General features: G+C 35.3%; 1 protein-coding gene across 8 annotated transcripts in view; it reads left to right on the top strand.

Moving 5' to 3' along the window:
• The window catches only part of CBLB (Cbl proto-oncogene B), a 213,034-nt gene that overhangs the window by 78,904 nt on the left and 114,099 nt on the right, over positions 1-20,031 (top strand). For all 8 annotated transcript variants that reach the window (XM_053663173.1, XM_037157012.2, XM_037157011.2 and 5 more), the window contains exon 4: positions 8,341-8,487. In XM_053663173.1, the coding sequence (XP_053519148.1) occupies positions 8,341-8,487 (147 nt within the window). The remainder of the gene's footprint in view (positions 1-8,340; positions 8,488-20,031) is intronic.

Here is a 20,031-nt window from a genome sequence, read left to right as displayed (position 1 = left end):
GGGTAATTGAATCCTCTGGTCATATGTGACTATCAATTTATTTTATGCTGTTTTATGATAAAGAATATATGTATTGTGCTCCTTTATCTATGTAACCATCAGGGATTTTTTTTCTAAAAATAATTTAACTCGAGGCAAATTTTTTAGAAGACTATTATAAGAGGAGGTAAAGTCTTTAATTAGAATTAGACCCCTCATTTTATTCCATCAGTTTCTGGACTGTTCAACCTTTGTATTCCTGCTTTATAGTCTAAAAATGTGAAATTATAATAGAGTCCTTTCAGGGAAGGATACTAGTCCTTTAGAGAAATATTCCATTGGTGAATGTGCTATGGGGGAAGGGCTAACAGCTTTCAGGAAATTGGGATTAGTGGTGAAGTCCGTGGTTTGGGTGCTGCACCGGGATGCGTTCTCCCCTGGAAAGCCAGAGCTCCCTGGTGTGGGCGGGGCCTGTCAGAGGGTTGGGGCCCTGGTGTCTGGAAACCTATTTGGTGTCCCACGGACACATTGTAGGCTTGCTTATTGGAAAATCAATATAATGGCTTTTAATGATGTTTTTGTTTCTCGTTGAAAATAGGAAAATTCAAAGAAAAAAGTGAAGAGAAAAATTATTTGTAAACTAGTAATAGAGATTACTACTGTTTGTATTTTTTATAGCCCATATATTTTTTCTTCTTATCTATAATTTGGTAGTAAGTTTTTTTTTTTAAAGAACTAAGAGGATACTGACATACTATTTGTTATCCTCCTTTTCTCACTTCACACTTTCATGGTGCCTCCTGTGCATGCACACACGCACATGCAAAACATTATGATGTTGTATTCATATCAGATTATATCAAAAATGAATGAGAATTGCTTGGCAAAATTGTGTTTGCTTTCATTTTTACATTTGCTCCAATCATATAAATAAAGATGATTTTAAGTCCAGGGGAATGAATGAATGGACTAGATCTCATGATTTTAGTTTTCTTCTGTTAGTAACATGCAACACTGGCACCAGAGAGATGAGCCATCTCTTTCCTCATCCTGTGGTTCCTTTGTCTTTTACTTCCTCTCCTCTCAGAGAGCAGGGGTGAAGTAGGGCAAATGTATCAATAAGGAAAATTTCCAAAGCCACAAGGAGGAAGTAGCTCTCCGGGAACAGATAGTGTGGTGGAAAACTATGTTATGCTTCCCGGAGAACTATGACAAATTTGCTCAGTTCACTTGAGTTTCTGGAAACTGCTCATGAGGACCATAGCATTAATTTCCTTTTGTTTGCTGGTGCTGTATTTTGCCTTTCACAAAGAAAATTTACAAAAAGATAGGGAAAGAAAAGAAAAGATCTCACCACTCATATGACATTGTTTTTTGTAATTTAGAATCAAGCCCCAGATTTTTAATTGTCTATTTATATAGCTCTTGTTAAAGGAAATCCTTTCTTATTTATAGTTCTTTAAATATTTTCATTGTCCTTCAAATTAGCATTTGTTGGCTATCTACTGTGTGTGAGAACTATAGTCCTTATGTGTTAGAGGGGAAAATAAGGCTTTTTCTCCTCCAGCTGAGACTTTTGCTCTGATAGAAGTTTAATGTGATACTTGTATAAGGGAACCGTGGTGCTCTTCAGAGAAACCTGTGTGCCGTGGCCGGAGTGATGCGACAGGTAAGAAAGAGCCTGACAGGTGGCATCTCTGGGAGGGGGATGGAAAGGATCCCACAGGAGTACCTCGACCTAGAGCTGGTGCAAATGAAAGTTAAATAGGCTGAGGCGCGGAACTTTGTATCGGAGAGGAGGCAGGGAGGGGGCAGAGACGGAATAACCTAAAGTGTGGGTCGGGAAAGGCAGACCAGTCACACAGCTTGAGGGGAGCACAGAGAGATGGCATGAGAAGTGGCAGAAAGGTAGAAAGTGGAAATCATTGAAGAAAACATGTTAGGAGAATTTTAAAATATATTTCACTGAGTAATAACAAACACATGAACAGAAGCCGTCTTTGAAGTGTGAAATATGATATTGGGACTTGCGAAGAGGAAAAGTGAATCTAGTTTTTAAAATAAAATTATTGTTGCCAGGTCAAGGTTATTTTCTTTGTTGGTGAGACATTTCTTTTTATCAAATTACCCTAGGTCATAAGAGTATAGTTTGAACTTCTAATGTTTCAAAAGAAAAAGAAAACAAAGTTCTACTATATTCTGGTTACTTCTGTATGAGTTTCATAGCAATGGAGACTTTTTGCTTAGTTCACAGAACTGTTACTGTATTTTATCTTAATAAAAAGAAGTATAGAGGTGAGTTTTTTTTTCCAAGTAGTAGACTGGTCTGCACTTTAAAAATTTAGTTTACAAAGGGATACCTGTTACAGATTTTTCAAAGACAAAAGAATTTTCTTGATTGAATTAGATATTGTTAAGCTTTTAAACCAGACGAAAGTACAAGCAGTCATATCATTATAAATTTTTCATATAAAACTGTTGAAATTATCAAAGGGATGTTGTTAATCCTGTTTTGGCATTGCCACAAAGTTAAAATAACTGGCATTTTAAATCCTATCTGGGAAGGTTTATTGAGTATGTTGAGGTAAGATTTACTGTATATAGTCCTTTCCTGCCTGCAAACTACTATCACAATCAGAGATTTTAAAATCCCCATGGCCCCACTCAGCCACATCTAATTTGTAGCCTGATCCACCACTCCGCCTACCAGAATGCAGCGCCACATTCCGCTCAGAACTACGTCACTGCAGAACCTATAGATGACCATGTTTGTTCTGGTTCTGTCTCAGCTCTATTCTCACAATTTTTTATACCGTGGGAGATCGCTAAGCCTTTTAAATTTATTAAGAGTAGGATTGTGTCATTTCATCTTTGTATCATCAGTCCTTAAATCACACCTGGTATGTAATAGACAATCAGGATTTGCAGAATAACTGACTAAATGGGTGAGTCAGATACCTGTCCATTATAGAATTATGAAAGGCCACCATAGCAACTGATGATTTTAATAAGGGGAGGCTGATGATTTTGCCTTATTAAGATAACTTTCAGTGTAATAGACAATAGTATTATATGAGAAAAAGAAGGAAGATTACTATGATAAATATTTATACTTTTGAACAGAAGAAGTAGGTAAAATTAATAATAATGGTAAGTGATTTGTCGAGAGTTTAAAAGTAAATGTGTTAGACTTTACTTACATGACTTCTCACAACAACTCTGTGAGACAAGCATTTTTATTGAAAACTTTTACAGTTGAGGAAACTGATTTAGGGAGACAGGCTAAGTAGCTTATTCAAGACTACCAGCAGAGTAAAGATGTGAACCAAACACTATCAGACTTCAAGGCCAAACTCCTTAATTTAGGATAGTTGATAAATTAGAGCAGAATCTCTCTTGAGTATCTTCTGAGAACTTGTCAAAGGATACTACAGTTGAACATCATAGGCATGTTTTGTGGTTGAGCCGTGTTTAAGAAAGGCATTTGTAAATTGTTGTAGAAAGAAATATCTTCTTTTGAAGGATAGCCTCTTGCTCTTCATAGACCTTTGTTGGCGGCATGTTCTGGAGTAACCGTCCTACAGAGGGGTGAGGGGTCAGCTCTCCCCTGCCTAGCCATGTCAGTGGTGCATTATGTTTCCTTGGACAAAGGAAAAGCACCTTCTCTGGTTACCTGTTTCAGTGAAGTTTTTTGACTGACATACTTTGCCAAATTCCTTTTTAAGAAAGCCATTTAATTTCTATGAGGTCACATGGGGCAATGTGGAAAATTATTCTGCCTGCATCTTAGGTTAGATCTTTTCTGCATTCACGCGGGACTTCTCTTATGGCTTGGTGTAGACTCTGAGTCTTTGTTGATTTTTGGACTTTTAAGATGTGCTTCATATTTCCCTAAGAGGTATTGAAAACTTAAAAGCATTTAAGCAGGGGAATGGGTAAGATCCACCTTTATTTAAGACTTTCAGAATCCATCTTAATAGTAGTTTATTCCCAAGAGGGAGAAATGAAAGGCAAGGCTTGTATCAACCCAGTCTCCTCAAATTCATAGGAACTATAAGGTTCCCAAGGTCAAAAACAGTGTGAAGTAACTGTTTAACTATCTTGGAGGCCACTATGTCAGAAATTCAGTGAATGGAAATTGCTCTTTAGCTGAATGTCTCACTTTGGTGAGAAAAATACCACTGTTTGTATTCTTTATGGTCTTGCCTTTCTTTATATGTTGAATTTGTTTGACTTTGTAAAGATTAAGAAGAACACATTCTAACTTCTAAATATGAGAGTTGAATTATAAATATTTTTAAATTAACAAATGGTCTCCCCCTTTTTCTCTCCAAAGTAGTATATCTCACAAACTTTGGACCTCACTGATATAAAGTGTCATTGAAAGTTTTTCACTAATACAGCATTTAAAATTTTTTATTTTTCTTTGATTTATTATTTGCAACTGTTTTTCTTTGAATGGAGAAAATGCAAAAATTGCATTCAATTTAATTAGATTGCATTGTTGTGCCCCCCTCATGTTTTAGTGGAAGCTACTAATCGAATCTTGATTTATTTTTTATTTTCAGACTTAATTTATCACATGGAGATGTCTATAGTTGTTGCATTGCCCCCACTGTATTGTATCATAATAATCTGTTTGTGCCTTTTTGTCCCACGTTATGTGATAGATTTATTAAGAGTAGGATTATGTCATTCTATATCAAAACTAGCGCACCTTCAGTCTTCTTATGAAGTTTGGCTCTAGCCACTTTAAGCTTCAAAGACTTATTTATGAACAGTGAAGCTCTGTCATTTCAATAGTCATGCTCATTTGCTCTGGTTCAACTATATATTCTGTGCAATAATGTAACTTGACTTTTGTTAAAATTGATTCACATTATTTTAAAGAAATACAGTGTTAGGTGATTGAAGCGAGAATGAGATACTTTGTTTGCTCTTTAGGTGATACTCTTGACATTGCTTATACATTACTCACACTTTTTTTTTAATAGCTAGCTTTCCTTCTATTCTTCCTCCTCTCTATTTTTACTCCTTTTTTCTTCCTTTCCTCTAATTCAAGTAGAGATGTAATATTACCATCTCTGCTGGTTTACCAAGTATTTACATCTAGAAGCTATTTTTGATTACCTGGTATATCAAAATACTTTTATTTCATAATTATTTCTTATAAACAAAATCGCACACAACAAATTTTAAAAAAGGGCTTAGCTTGTGATGGTTAATGGGAAATATGAGTTAGTAATTAGTCACAATCAAGGGTTCTTATACTGGAAATGAGAGTATTACACAATTCCTTGTAAAATTAAATTTATAATTATAAAATTATTGAGTCTTTGTAGACAGATTTTATTCTTTTCATCATTTTGGGGTAGGGAACTTTAGTGATGGAAACATTCTTAATTAGTAAGCATCAAATATGTATTAAGCAGTCATTATTACTGGTCTTATGATGAGAGGGAATCAAGGGAGAATTAGCCACGTGTGGAAAAGTTTTATAATAAAAAAAAGCAGTTCAGTTACAAAGAAGATGTATAGCTGTTGCCCTTCTTTCCCCTGGTTTGAGACGACTGTATTCTTGGAATTCACTTTCAAAACTAGAGGTTATTTTTTTAAATGGATATCTACGAGTGCAGAGAAAGGTGGGGAATTAAAGAAAGCACATAATGTGTAATAAAATACAGTAAACAAACAAACAAAAAGAAACCTACACTTACATAAAAAAGAAAAGCTATTTGTCTTGATAATAAATTGAAATGACATTAGGTGGTAGACTTATCTGTCAGGTTTTTTTCATATCCTGGTATTGATTGCAAGCTATAAATCAGTCTTTTAAATCATTTCCAAAATGATTATTTACATGTGTATGGTATACATGTGTATTTAAAAATTAGATATAAAAGAAATATAGTCTGATATATGTGAAAAATAAGGTAACACAAAAGCTTTGCATTCACAATTGTATGTTTTAACAGCTTAAAGTTACTGCAAAGTTCATTTTCTTTTATTTTTTTTAAAGATTTTACTTATTTTTAGACAGAGGGGAAAGAAGGGAGAAATAGAGGGAGAGAAACATCAATGTGTGCTTTCCTCTTGTGTGTCCCACACTGGGGAACCTGGCGCGCAACCCAGGCATGTGCCCTGACTGGGACTCAAACCTGTGACCCTTTGATTCATAGGCCGGCACTAAATCCACTGAGCTACACCAGCCGGGGAGCAATGTTCACTTTCATTGCCTTCATATACAAAAAGTAAAATGTGATAAATAACTTGCAAGAATAAGGAAATTGAACTATACACATATTTTATAATTACACAATGATTGGATATATAGGTATTAGTGATTACTAGAGTTTCTGGATTGTATAAAGACACAATGTTACTTTTTTTAAAGGTTTAGTGTCTACATAGCCAGTGGATCAAATAGCCAAAATGGATAATTATTGGCATTGTGCTTCAAACTTTAGATCTTAACAAATAAAAAAACGGAAAACATTTGGTTATGATTAAAGAACAAAGAAGCGAGGACAAAAAGCAACCAATTCAGAAAATATGGAACAGTTGGTTCACCTAATTATAACCATCTTTCTTTCTCTTTTTTTCTTCTGTATTTGTCAATTAGAAGTTCAGTAGAAAATTAACCCTTGGCCTAATTATAGAAATAAATTTGGTGCAGATTTTCTGAAATGACTTTATTCTTTTCCTTAAACTCAAATTTCAAAAGTCATTTGCAGTTTATGTTGGTCACAATTCTTTCCTTTAATGTAGTTCAGCAGTTTACTTTTCATGTCCTAAGACTTGAATTTCTTATATATCCCATCATCTCAATGTGGATGTGTTGACATAAATGAGAAGATGAAAGATTCAACTAATTAAAGAAGTTTTACATTTGAGTAGTCTGAGTTGGACGGAAGTGTCGCTGAATCTAAGCAAATGATGGAACATTATGCATAATGAAAATGATTTTGCAAATTGTTTATTGCTGCCAGCCAAGCACAAAAACAAGGACTAAGTTCTAACCCTTCTTTTCCGTAAATCTCATAGACATAAAGGTTACGGAAATTGGGATGTATTTGGTTTTCCAATAGAGATGAATTTATTGAGATGTAGTTTACTTTGTTCTTGAGTGCTGCTTTTCAGTCTTTCTTTTTCCACTTGTTGTAACTAGTATATTCATTTATTTTCTATTCATACTATATAAGAAGTTATAGGGACTTTTTTTTGTGTTTTAGAAAGAGTAAAATCCATTGACTTTATCGACATATGTATGTTATATGATCTGTTTGGTACCTAACATGTTTTTTTTGGCCTGTTATTTGAGAATCATTAAGCATTAGGTACAAGAGCAACAATGAGGAAAAAGAACCAAAACTTTCAATGTCAAAGTCATGTTGAAACATTGTAGGGTTTTACATATAGTCCAGATTTGATGGCTTTCTCTATTAATTTTCCTCTATATTTACTTTCAGTCTTAAAGTAATTACTGCAGCCCCCACCCCTACCCTTCAGATGCCTCAACTGGCATTTTTTAAAATTCCAAGCCATTTTTTCATACTGTCAAAACATTTTATATCTAAAACAGATTTGATCATGTCCTTAGTCTAGTTTGTTTTGGCTCCCTATTCATTCCTTACAGCAGGAGCTCTCAACAACGGGAATACATTAGAATTGCTCAAGAAGCTTCTAAAATATACATGTACCTGAACCCCATCATCAGAGGTTCGGATTTTTTTCATAGAAGTGGAAAGTGTATTTGCAATTTTTTTCATTATTTCATATGCCCTGTATGTCATGTTCCAACCAAACTTTTTTATCCCATCTCATGCCATTTCCTCCAGCCATCCTCAGTTCTTCTCTAGCCATGCTAAATTTAGATAGTCTACAAATAGTTTTATTCCATACCTCTATGCTTTTGTACATGTTGTCCCTAATCTCCAAAGTACCACCTTCTCTTTCTGCTCTCCCCTTCTAATCTAAGTCTCACGTCTGTCAAATAATGTCTTAACTTCCTGGATTCTCCTCTCATGACAAATCTTTCCTTACGTGTTGAAATAGCTACTCTATATTTTGTATTCAGCATTTATATTCGGTTACTTTTTTTACTGTCTTATCTCTCCCATTAAATGCAATTAATTAATCTTGTTCCTGTTTATTTTAAATTGGATTAATAATAAGTGAAAGGCTTGTTAGGAATTTAAGTATTCAGCCTTTTTATGAACATTATTTTTAGGGTCATAATGAGACATTTGTAATCAACCACCAATACCTAGGCTGATACTATATATAATTTTATTTTTATAATATATGGTACCTTTAAAACATTTATTTATTTTTCTTTTCTTTACTCCCTTGTGTCTACAGGCGAAATCTCACAAAACTGTCCCTTATCTTCAGTCACATGCTGGCAGAAATCAAAGCAATCTTTCCCAACGGGCAGTTTCAGGGAGATAACTTTCGTATTACGAAAGCAGATGCTGCTGAATTCTGGAGGAAGTTTTTTGGAGACAAGTAAGTAAAAAGTCATTTTATAGTTTGGAACCATGTTTGCAGAATGACCTAGTCCTGTTTCCACTTTTGTAGGGTGGATTTAGGAGTTTGGGAATGTACTTGAATATTTTGGATAAGTGTTTTGATTGCTAGTTTTTTCTGGTTAGCCACCAAAAGTATACCTTAATAACTGAATAGTTTTATGTGATTCCAGAGTAAATGTCAGTTATACAGCATTTATTTATTTAATGATTATTCATTGATTAATCATTAATTAATTTTGATTAACAACGATTAATTCATTCTTAATTTGTTCTAAGCAGCAGGATTGTATAAGATAGAGTTTCTTTTACATGAGATGCTTGAAACTTTTTATAATACAGTAAACATACAAGATGTGTACAAAATAAGAGTCAAAAGGGCATAGATACTTTAAAGGTGGCATAAATACGTTGCTCAGAGGGGATCAGTTGCTTCATGGTTTCAGGAATCAGGGACTGCTTTCTGAAGGAGATGGTGCCTGAGCTTGGTTAAGGTCTGAAAGTAGAGTGGGAAGAGGCATTTAGAATCCCGATTCAGGCTTTGTTTGTATCATTGCACAGCAAGCACTGTGTAAGCAAGATACAGAAATGAGGATAATATCAACACAAAGTTGCATTATATCACAAAATAGCTGGGTAAAAATTTTTTTAGGTATTTTATACTCAGACTCAAGTGAGCTTGCTAAATAATAGAAGGTGAATGTTTGAAGCCAGCATAATTTAAAACTTATAAAACTTTAATGCCCTGGCTGGTATAGCTCAGTGGATTGAGCACGGGCCTGTGAACCAGGAGATCATGGTTGGATTCCCAGTCAGGACACATGCCTGGGTTGCAGGCCAGTTCCCAGTAGGGGACGCACAAGGGGCAACCATACATTGATATTACTCTCCCTCTCTCCTTCCCTTTTCCTCTAAAGATAAATAAATAAAATCTTTAAAAAAAACTTTAAAAATTTTGTTGGGAATCCCTCAGTAAGATGACCAAGAACTGAACATCAGGAGGCTCATGGTTTCTTCAGTAACATTTTAAGGGTCTCTTTGATGAGAGTGCACATCAGAATGTCCTTACACGTAGGCAGAACTGCAGCTGAGTGTTAAGGAGGAAGAGAGATTGTTTACGCCTAGATTATGGTTCTCATCCTGTAGTTTAAAGTCCATCTGTTTGTTTCTCTCTCTAAATATATATATATATTTATGCCCTGGTGTACATATATATATATAAAATGTTGGTATAGTTTATATATATATAAAATGTTGGTATACACTTTTGGTGGTCTTAGTCCTCATATGCTGGTGAATTGACTATAACTTTTTTCTTTCTTTAGGAACTACTATGTTTATCTAGAGTTACCACCATGATTAAAATATGCTTACATAGCATTACATATTTTACTACATACATAATGTTTTGGGTTTGAAAATGTTAAGTCTTTTTCCTACTTAAATAAAAGTATTTCTGCATTATTTTTGGACACTAAAGGAGGAAATGTCATTATTGCCATTAATAAGGACATTCTGTATTCCAGAAATCTAGCTATTTACAATGTTCTGATATCCAGTCACAAATGAGAAATTTAAATAAAAAAGGTTCATCCTCCTCTGAGCCAAAAGTATATTAATTAAAATTTTGTGAATAGTAGAAAGGAGAAAGTCATTGCTGAGTTCTGGGAGAAAAAGCTGAGGGTTTCTTGAAATTATAATTCATGCATTAACACTGTGAACCTGATGCAAACAGTTGGTAACCTTTAAAATAAACTTTATCTCGAAATTATAAGAAAATCTATAGGATAAATTGTTTGTGGTATTTCTTTGTGAAAACTGAAAACTTCAGTGAGTCATGAAATTGTTTGCTTTTCAAAAGGTCAATAAAAAATGGAGAGATTGCTCACACTTTTTTCAAGAGAGGCATTTGTTTTGCTGGCACCTTAAGCCACAGAGAATTATGCACTTGAGACATTTTTACTTCCCTTTATTTATAGTCATAGACATCAGGGAGCTGAAATTTCTGTTCAACTGCTACATGAGTGAAATCACTACTAAATCAAACAGGATTCTTAAAATACCGACGAAATACTTTCTCTGCCTCCCAAAGCCTTGTACTTATGTCTGCTGTCTTCACTTACTTTAAAAAGCTACTTAATTTTTCTTTAACATTTTTACATTTGGGATGAGAGCCAAATTTAAAGCTTCTTCTGGAACGTGGACATATTTCTGTAGTCATCAAAATTAATGATTCTTTTAAAAGATCTTTGGAGGAACCATCTTTATGTTCTCTCTGGATTTTCAGCTTATTGTTCCACAGTATTTCATTGAACGAGTGAACAGATACATAAATGATAGAGTCTTTCAAAAGGTTGAATTCTTTTGTCTTCTTTATGCACTAATACTAGTTTGTATTTTCACATAACTTAGTTCTTACATGGAAGCATTCCTGTCATTTACCTAGCTACCCATTGAGGTCATGTGAGAAATTTTTTAAAAAGATTTTATTCATTTATTTTTTAGACAGAGGGGAAGGGAGGGAGAAATAGAGGGAAAGAAACATCAATGTGTGGTTGCCTGTCGCACACCCCCTACTGGGGACCTGGCCTGCAAGGTATGTGCTCTGACTGGGAATCAAACCAGTGACTCTTTGATTCTCAGGCCAGCACTCAATCCCCTTAGCCACATCAGCCAGGAAGAGTGCTTTTATTTGACCTAACCAATGCCTTTGAACATAAAGCAGTATTTTTTGCTATAAACAGGACCATTGAGAGGTTAGTTCTAAAATCAGCCAAACAGATTAAAACTTTTATACAGCAGCTTTTAGCTTAAGAAGTATTGTGGCTTTTTTTTTCTTTACCAAAAGGAACTCAATAAAAACAAAATTTTAAGATTGAATTAAAATTGGGAAAAATCTATTTTTCAAAGGACATTGTAAAACTTATAAAGACAACTTTAGGATTCAGACCTTATAAACACAAGCAGAAGGCATAAAGTCTCTAGGTGTCATATGCCTAATGCTTAATTTCTCTGCTTCTCAGCCCTTATGAAGTCATGGCAGCGCCCCAGCTCAGCTGTGCAGGGAGGGCCTGGTGGGAGTCCCGAGGGGCTAAGTGACACATCTGTGTCAGGCTCAGCTGGTTGGGAAGTTCTCTGTTAGAGTTTTATGCAAATGCACTGTTTTAATAGTTGAGTCCTGCTTTTGCTTTCTTAGTCTGTTGACTAGGAGATAGTAAAAATATGTAAGAAAAGAGAAGTGACATTATTGAATAAATATGTGTAAGTAAATTCTGAAAATGAAGCCAATACCAAACTGAATATTGACACCCTGGGTTAGTAATTTGTAATCTAGAGACTGTAAGCACTAGGCTCAAAAAATGTGTTACTTGCTGTTAGAGACGCATTATCGTATCTATCAGACTCTGGTTGATAGTCATTTTTCTAAGCAGGTACTTAAGTGCTTAAGTACTTCTTGACATTGAGGAGATATAGAGATGCATTTCCAAACAAGTAATAATTCAGTAAGAACCTTGGATTCCAGCTCCTGAATCTTCTTATGTATCCTCTTTTCCTCATCTTTGCTTCAAGTTCTGTTCTTCACTTTCAAATTCAGATTCTTTCTTGAATTTCTGATCTGTCTGTCTCCCTCCCTTCAGTAACAACCTACTCAGTTGTTTTCCTTAATGAGACCAGTGACCTCTCTAAAAAATAGACCTAAGCCTTCTAATTTTTTTTGAAGTCCTTCTCTGAATCCTTATTGATTGTGGGTTAAAGTCTAAAATCCCATCAACATGACAAGCTTTAGGAACTGTTTTTTCCAGCTTAATCTTTTTGTACTCAGTTCATCCTCAAAGAAACAAACTGTTCAGCATGCTGTACTTATTTCCTAATGTGCACCCCCTACCACCCCCTCACCTGAATCCTCTGAGTGGGAAGCCCACTTTCCTTTCCCTACCTGGTGTTACCACTTTGGAAGCTTTCTTGATGACCCTAAGCTATGACAGACACCCCTGCTGTCATCTGTCACACTAGATTGCAGTGAACTGCTGATATGTGCACATTTCCCAATAGACTAGGAAGGCGCCTTGAAGGCAGGGACCGTGCCTTCCTGATTTGTGTTTCTCAGAGCCAGGCACACTTCCTGGTACGTGTGGGTACTATAAATGGTAGCAGACTATATGAATAACTGAATAGGTTCTCCTCAATATTTTCAATGAGTTTATTATATATAAATTTATTAATTTAGTTTATTAATAATTTAGTGAAAACATATATTTATTAGAGTTATATATTGAACTCTGTGATCATTGCCTTCATACAAGCTAACCCTATTTTCAACATAATGTTTAATCCTTTAAATGGTCATTAAATAACCATTTAATGGTCATTTATACACAGCAGTAATTTTTGGCTGAGTTCATGGCATATTCTGGCATTAAAGTTCTGTCTTCCTTTCTTTATTCCTGTTCTCCAGTGAAATGGATTATTTGGCTCTTTCCTGTCTATGTCTTTGGTCATATCACTCCTTCCACTTGAAGGTTTTTATTTTATAGTCTCTGGCATCATAGTTATTACTAATCTTTAAAAATTATCTTTATTTTAATCATTTTTATTTTTCAGTCACTATTACTTACCTCTAGCGTTCACCTCACTATAGATTCTCTCCCTGTTGTTATTACTAGATCTCTTCTTAAACTTTTCTAAGCTCTCCCTTAGCCCCTGACATTACTTATTTTCATTGTTCTATTAAGATTATTTGTCTAGTAATCTTATTTCCTGTTAGATGATAAGCACCATGAAACCAGCCTTATTTATTCACCTTTGCATTTCCTGCAGTAGCGCAACACAGTGTGCCATATTTTGACTTTGGGAAAGTGTTATTCATTTTATTCAAATGAGGTGAGGCATGGAGGAGTATGTGTGAGTGTGTGCACACAGGAGTTAGAGAGGAACAGACCTGGTTTGCTTGAGTGACAGCAGGCCTGGAGGCCACCTGTGCTTGGGCTCCGACTGCAGTGCGTTTACCAGCTCTGTGACTTTGGGCAAGCAGCCTGGTTTCTCCTTGCATCAGTTTATTCACTTGTAAAATGTGGGTGATAATAACAATAATAGCTACTATCTAGGGTTGCTGTGAAGGTTAAAAGAGCAAAAGCCTACAACACACATAGAATAGTGTCTGGCACAAGTCAGTACTTTATGTTGTGGGATAATGAACCAATTTAAACCTTTAATCTTGCTCAAAGTGAGTGTATTGATTTATATTAATTCTACAAATAATGTATTTAATATTTCAACTTTGTGTAAGGGAGATTCTGTAGTCCCTAGAAGTCTAAAAGCAAAAGCTAAAATAAGTAAAAGTTTTCTAAAGTTGTATGTAGCCCTATATAAAAGTAGGGTAGAACCTAAGAAACTGTCCTGCTTACTCTGGGGAAAAAATCGTCTATTTAAAGCTCAGTTTATTACCTCTACCTTTGATTTCCTGGGGAAGTGGTATGGACCTCCTTTGGTTTCCTGTATTTTCCTTTCACTTTTAATAAGAGACAAAGGACAATGGTTACTTTACCTTTCCAGTGAGTGAGATAGTTGTTTTTCTAGCATATTACCTAGATCAGTTTTCCCTCTCCTTAAAGAAGAGACAAGTTAGTCATACTTGATTTAAAGGAAGGGTTGCACAACTGAAATTAAAGGTTTTTACAAGGAAACTGTGCTTCAGGATCTCTAGAGAGAAAGAAAAACACTGAAATAGAACTTGAGGATTCAATATTTCTATTTAGTCAAATATTATTGTCTGTTTTTTAATCAAATTTTCTTTATATTAATAAGGAAAATAAAGTTACAAGTTGTTGTAACAAGATCCTAGATATAAAAGCAAATAAGATGCCAAATTATAATTTTGTCTTTTAAGTAGTATGTATTTGATGAAGACAGTATATTGAAAATGATAAATACTTAAGATCACTTTTGTTCCTTTAGAAAAGTGTCTAAAGAATGTCACTGATAGTAACCCACTTACTCACTAGAGTGGTCAGAGGACCACTCAGGTCCCATGCGGGAGCTGGTAGTGTGCATGGGCAACGCGTTTGTCCATGCAGGGTCTAGCCGTCGTGCAGGGCGAACACGGTCATTGGGACTGAAGTGTTATGGCGTCTGCCATAGAGAAAGCTGCAAAGTAACTTCTGGGTTACCAATTGCCATTCATTTGTTAACCCCTCTTTTTCCCTTCTCTCCTCTTGGAACCCCTCAATAAATGTCATTTACCCTCGTAAATCACCATGACTTAAGTTCCGGGTCTCCTTCTTAAAACCTGATTTTATCAGGGCCAAGAGCATGTTTAGAAGAGTGGACACAATTAGCTAAGATCTGTAACCAGAGTGATGGTTTTTAAAGTTTGCAGTGATTAATGCTATTCTCAGTGCTACTCACCTACATTCCTTGGTGAACATGGAATCCATTATAGGTTTTTTCTGCTTCAAGAACTAAAATAATTGAAGTTATTATTCTCTTTTTTGGACTGTGCTCTGAAAGATTTGTCCATTTTTGTCCCTTTGAACTTTGTTTATTTGTATGCATAGTTGCATTTTTGAAACTTTGTTCTTTGAAGGTCTGAGGAAAATGGAGACCCATCAATGGTTTTAAGTAGGAAGGTGGTCACACTTGCATTTTCAGTGGGTCACCCTTGCTGAAGTATGGATAATGAATCTGAGCGGTGGTTTCTAAACCCATTCAGTTACATCACTTATCGCTGAGTACGTTTTTTTGCATATCAGGATCTATCTGTCTATTATTAAATAATAAAAAAAAATCACAGCTGAAGACTTTTTTAAAAAGAAAGGTTTTATTAAAGCCACAAAACAGGACCAGGTCTTGGGGCATGGAGTCTGAATCACCAGCAACATGGCTACCTAGAAAAGACAAACATGTCTTTTGTCTTGGAGTTGATGGGCACTTTTATACGTTATTTTGGGGGGGAAGAAAGGTGTAAGTTGTTTTGAAAAAATTTATATTGGTTACAGATAAGGAGAATGGAAAAAGGTGAAGTGGGGGCAGTTTTATGATAGGGGTACAGTCTATAAGAAATACTTACTGCTTTTGATTGACCATAGCCTACCGTCCTACAAGTTCATGCATATTCAGGGCGCTGTGGCATTTGGTGGTCATTACCAAAGTTGATTCAGAGTTCCAACATATGTGCAGGAACGTGCACAGTCTTTAGTGAGTTGGCCCACAGCTATTAACTACTTAATTAATGTTGTCTTTTTCTCTTACTCTCCTGCCTAATATAATTTAGAGTAGATTAGAATATTTATCTTGTCACTATATGTCATAAGCATATATGTATGTGTATATGTGTGTGTATACACACCATGTATGCATATGTATATATATACACACACCATACATATATATAACATATGTACTACTATATGGATAATATATAATGTCTAGCATAAATAACTCCCCTTTTTTATTATAAAATCTTTTATTACAAATCATAAGCATGTAATTCCGTAACATAACAATATCACACTCAAGTATACCATATGGCATTTCAGGTGAAATGTTCAAATTAAAACAATAAATTATTACACCCATATTATTACCCTACGAACTATAGTTAGCAAGCCTTACTTTTACCAGACTCTGTATATTCTCATATATGATGCAAATAAAGGACACATTATAACGTACATTTTTAAAGTTAAGTAAAAATGAAAGTAGAATTTCAGTATTCTCATCCAGGAGAGGATGGGCTTGTGCACCCCTGGGGTCTGGGGTACTCTGACTGTGACTCTCCCCCTCCACACACACGCCGGAGAAACTGATAAATTACCAGAGAAGTAAGAGAGAGGTGGGACGCTGCTGTAGAAAGCTAGGTGGAGTTTATAATAGTGTACTTATGATAATCAATACATAGAATATAATTAATATACAAAATAATGTCTCTATAAATAAGAGAAGTGAATGATATGAAGGTACAGTGAACCATACTTGATTTTTAAAATATATGAGGTTAAAGAAAGGAGTTAAATATGCCTCAATTTCTGATTCGAACAACTGGGTACCATCACTGAGACAGGAAAAACAGGAAGAAGAGATTTGGCAACCAGATCGATAAGTTTCGTTTGGCATATGTTTGCTTTTGTGTACCCAGGTAAATCCATGTGGCGATGATCTAGTAGTAGGTTGGATATCCAACCTCATGCTGCAGAAAGAATGCAGAATAGGGGTAGAGATTTTAGGACTGACAGTACATTTATGAGAGTTTGCAGACTGACTGCCTGCACAACGGTTTCCTTGGCCTCATGCAATATTTACATTAAAAAAGACATAGTGGATAACTTTTACAAATTACTGATTTTATACAAAAATATTATATTGAATTTACTTGAAAATTGGGAGTGATGGCAACACTACATCTAAATTCTGACAGGCAATGATTGGCTAGACCTGGGCGCCAGCTACCCAGTGTTGATGTGTTCTCCTCCAGTTTAGTGCAGCCCTTACCTGGACCTCTTCACTCATTTACATTCCTCGACTAGTCCCCGGATATTTGACTCTTGTGATCTCTGAAAGCTATTGAAGTCGATTGACATAGACCATGGAGACTGTGCAGAGACAATGAAGAGGACAGATCCCTGAAGAATTCCAGTGAATGCCCAGAGGAAGTTTAAGGAAGTGGAGTCACCAGAAAAGTAGTGAGAAAACCTAGGAAGTGCAGTATTAGAGATGCTGAAAGATAGGATTTAAAGAAAGAAGGAGATGAACCAGGTACTATTACTTAAAGATCAACTAGCGAAAGACTTAAAATTTTTTCGTTATATATAGTAACAACAAGGCATTTATAATCTATTTTATTTTTTTTAATATACTGCAAGTCTCTTTGTAACCAAAGCTTCAAATAAGTTCCACAAATTTCACTGAGTTTATGTGTTGCTGTGCATTTTTGGTGTACATGCTGTAAGTATGTTGGGTTTCTGGTGTACATTCAGTAGGTGTGTTGGGTTTTTGGTGCGTACTTGATAGGTGTGTTGGACTTTGGAATGCACTGAATAGGTAGTTTAAATGTCTTTATCTTCCACCAAGACTGTTGGTGAGTAATAGCCAGCCACCCTAGAAGGTAGAAGCTAATAGTATCCTTCTTTTTATTTTGAAGTTTCTAAATTCTCTAATAATAGGACAAAATTGTCTCCTGTCCTTAAAAAAGTCTAATCCGTTCTTGTGTTTAGACTTTGGTTACTTATTTCTATACTTTAGTTACTTAAATTGGTTCACTTTTTAAAATTAGTTTGCTCTGCCAAATGAGGAGAATACATTTATTGCATTTGCTAAGACCATTATGTTTCCTTAACAATTCAGAATATTAAGCCAATCACTCAAATTTCTAGAAACTGTATTTCTAGATCAGGGGTGCCATGCTCAGTTTCACCAGGGGCCGCATCAGCCTCACGGTTGCCTTCAAAAGGGCCAAATTTTAGGACTGTGTAAATGTAACTACTCCTTAACAGTATGAGGTGGAGGGCCGGATTTGGCCCTCCGGCCTTGTGTTTGCCTCCTTGTGTTTCTGTGCTCTTCTGTGTGGGGCCCTATTTAAAAAAAAAAAAAAAAAAAAACTTCAAATATCTCCATCTCTTACTTCTAGCCAGCTGATAAGTTGCATTTCCATTAGAACAAAAATTTCAAGCCACTTACCGTATATATATATACCCTTGTTCTTAAAAAGTTCTCATATTATATTCTGAGAATTATTTTCTTATTAAGTATTTAATAATGTGCCTCTGGATTCAGAAAGCTCCTGCTTCTTAATCCCTCTTGAACATTTATTCCCTTCTCTGCTAGATGTTTCCATATTAGAGGCATAGAGAGACACTTTTCTTCTAGATCAAAAACTATCTTTGCTTACAGGCTTGTAAGAAAGAGGCAGCTATTCTCTGCAGAGCCAATGACTGGCATATGTATTGACCATTGTAAAATATTTGGGCTCTCTAAGCTTTAGGTTCCTCTCCAGTTACAAAACTCACTGTGTGTACAGATGTCACCTGGTTCTCAGGGAGCAAGTCCAAGAAAATGCTGATGTAGGGACGATGGTTTTTCCTGTGAATAACAAAGTCTATGGACCCTGTCCTTGCCAGCATTCCTGACACCATGGCAGGCTAACTTGTTAACTTGCGAATAGGGTAGAATCCCAGGCTCTACAGCTCCTGAGAATCATGTTCTGTTGGTAGAGAAATTATACTTAATAGCAAAATAGATAATGCTTTTTAAAATTAACATGTAGGAATTTATTTGTTCATTAATAGACTTTCTGTTCTTCCTTATTCTGAATGTTGACTATCAGCAGGAAATGACAATAACTGTTTTCCCACTGTAGCTTTGTTTTGCTGTGTTATGCCGTAACCATTAGTAGTTCCTCTCAACAAAAGGAATTTTAGGAGATGTACTTTTGCACAATAGTATGTATACACTTTCTTCTGTGAAGGTTTTAGAAGTGTTATGAGAAGTTGTAATATTTCTTTTGCCTCAGTTTTAAGTTATATACCTATCAGACTTTGCCCATTACTTTTTACCTTTAATTGCTCTATGTAGAGAGATTTATGAGGATTTATTATTATTATTGACATTTTTATTTGTTGGTAAAATAGTCTGGGCTCTTCATGCTAAAGGGGAGGTCATTTTAAAGCCTTACTTAAGCTCTTCTGTGGCAGGATTTGCTAATTTTAGGGTATATAATTTCCTAAATTTGTTTAATCTGACTTCAGCAGATCAAAGGCATCTTGCTGTCATCCAGAGGATACTGTATCTCATGTGTATTGTGAACCTACCAAGTATCACAGAACTTTCAGAGAAAATATATTGAAGAATAGTTGTACATTAGAAAGAAAATGACAATATTTTAAGAATAAAATCTGTTGTATGGTCATGGCTATTAAGCGGGAACATTAAAAGATTAAATTTTGACATGTTTTTATGGATTGTACTTGCAGTTTCTCTTCCACCAATACACTTTATATTTCAAAGCCGGGAAATAAATGGAATTACATGCAAAGTAATTTCATGGCTACAGTAAATTTACTATTTACTACATTCAAAGTTAGGTTGTGAGACTAGCAGTTAGAGGGTATCAAATCTATCACATGAGGATAGTGAGAAAATCAGTAATCATGTTAAAGAAGCAATTTTCATGTTTTTGCAATATTCTGAAAGTGTTTAACAACAATATAGGCAAAATGCTATGACTTTTTTTATAAAGAAAAAAAGCCTATCACAAATGCCCAACATCTGTGCCCTTCTGTATGAGTCCGTCTGTATTTTCACTTATGAGGAAGAATAGTTAGACCCGATTACCTGTATCCTTGGTGACCATGGCTGTCATCCTGTCCATGGTGAGTTCCTTGTAAGGACTGTCTGATCAGAGGGTTTGATACCCTCTTTCTGTGTGTTACTGGGAAACAATTGTTTTTCTCTTAGTGATGGAAGAACCAGAGCAGTAATAATAGCCTGTTAAAAATCTATTTTCATGTCCTTTAACAAAGAGTCATTACAA

This window comes from Artibeus jamaicensis, unplaced genomic scaffold (assembly GCF_021234435.1).
Source record: "Artibeus jamaicensis isolate MK-2021 breed Jamaican fruit bat unplaced genomic scaffold, CSHL_Jam_final contig_3126, whole genome shotgun sequence".
Lineage (NCBI taxonomy): Eukaryota > Metazoa > Chordata > Mammalia > Chiroptera > Phyllostomidae > Artibeus > Artibeus jamaicensis.
The sequence above is the reverse complement of the archived record's forward strand: the minus strand, read 5'-3'. Positions and strand labels throughout refer to the sequence as shown.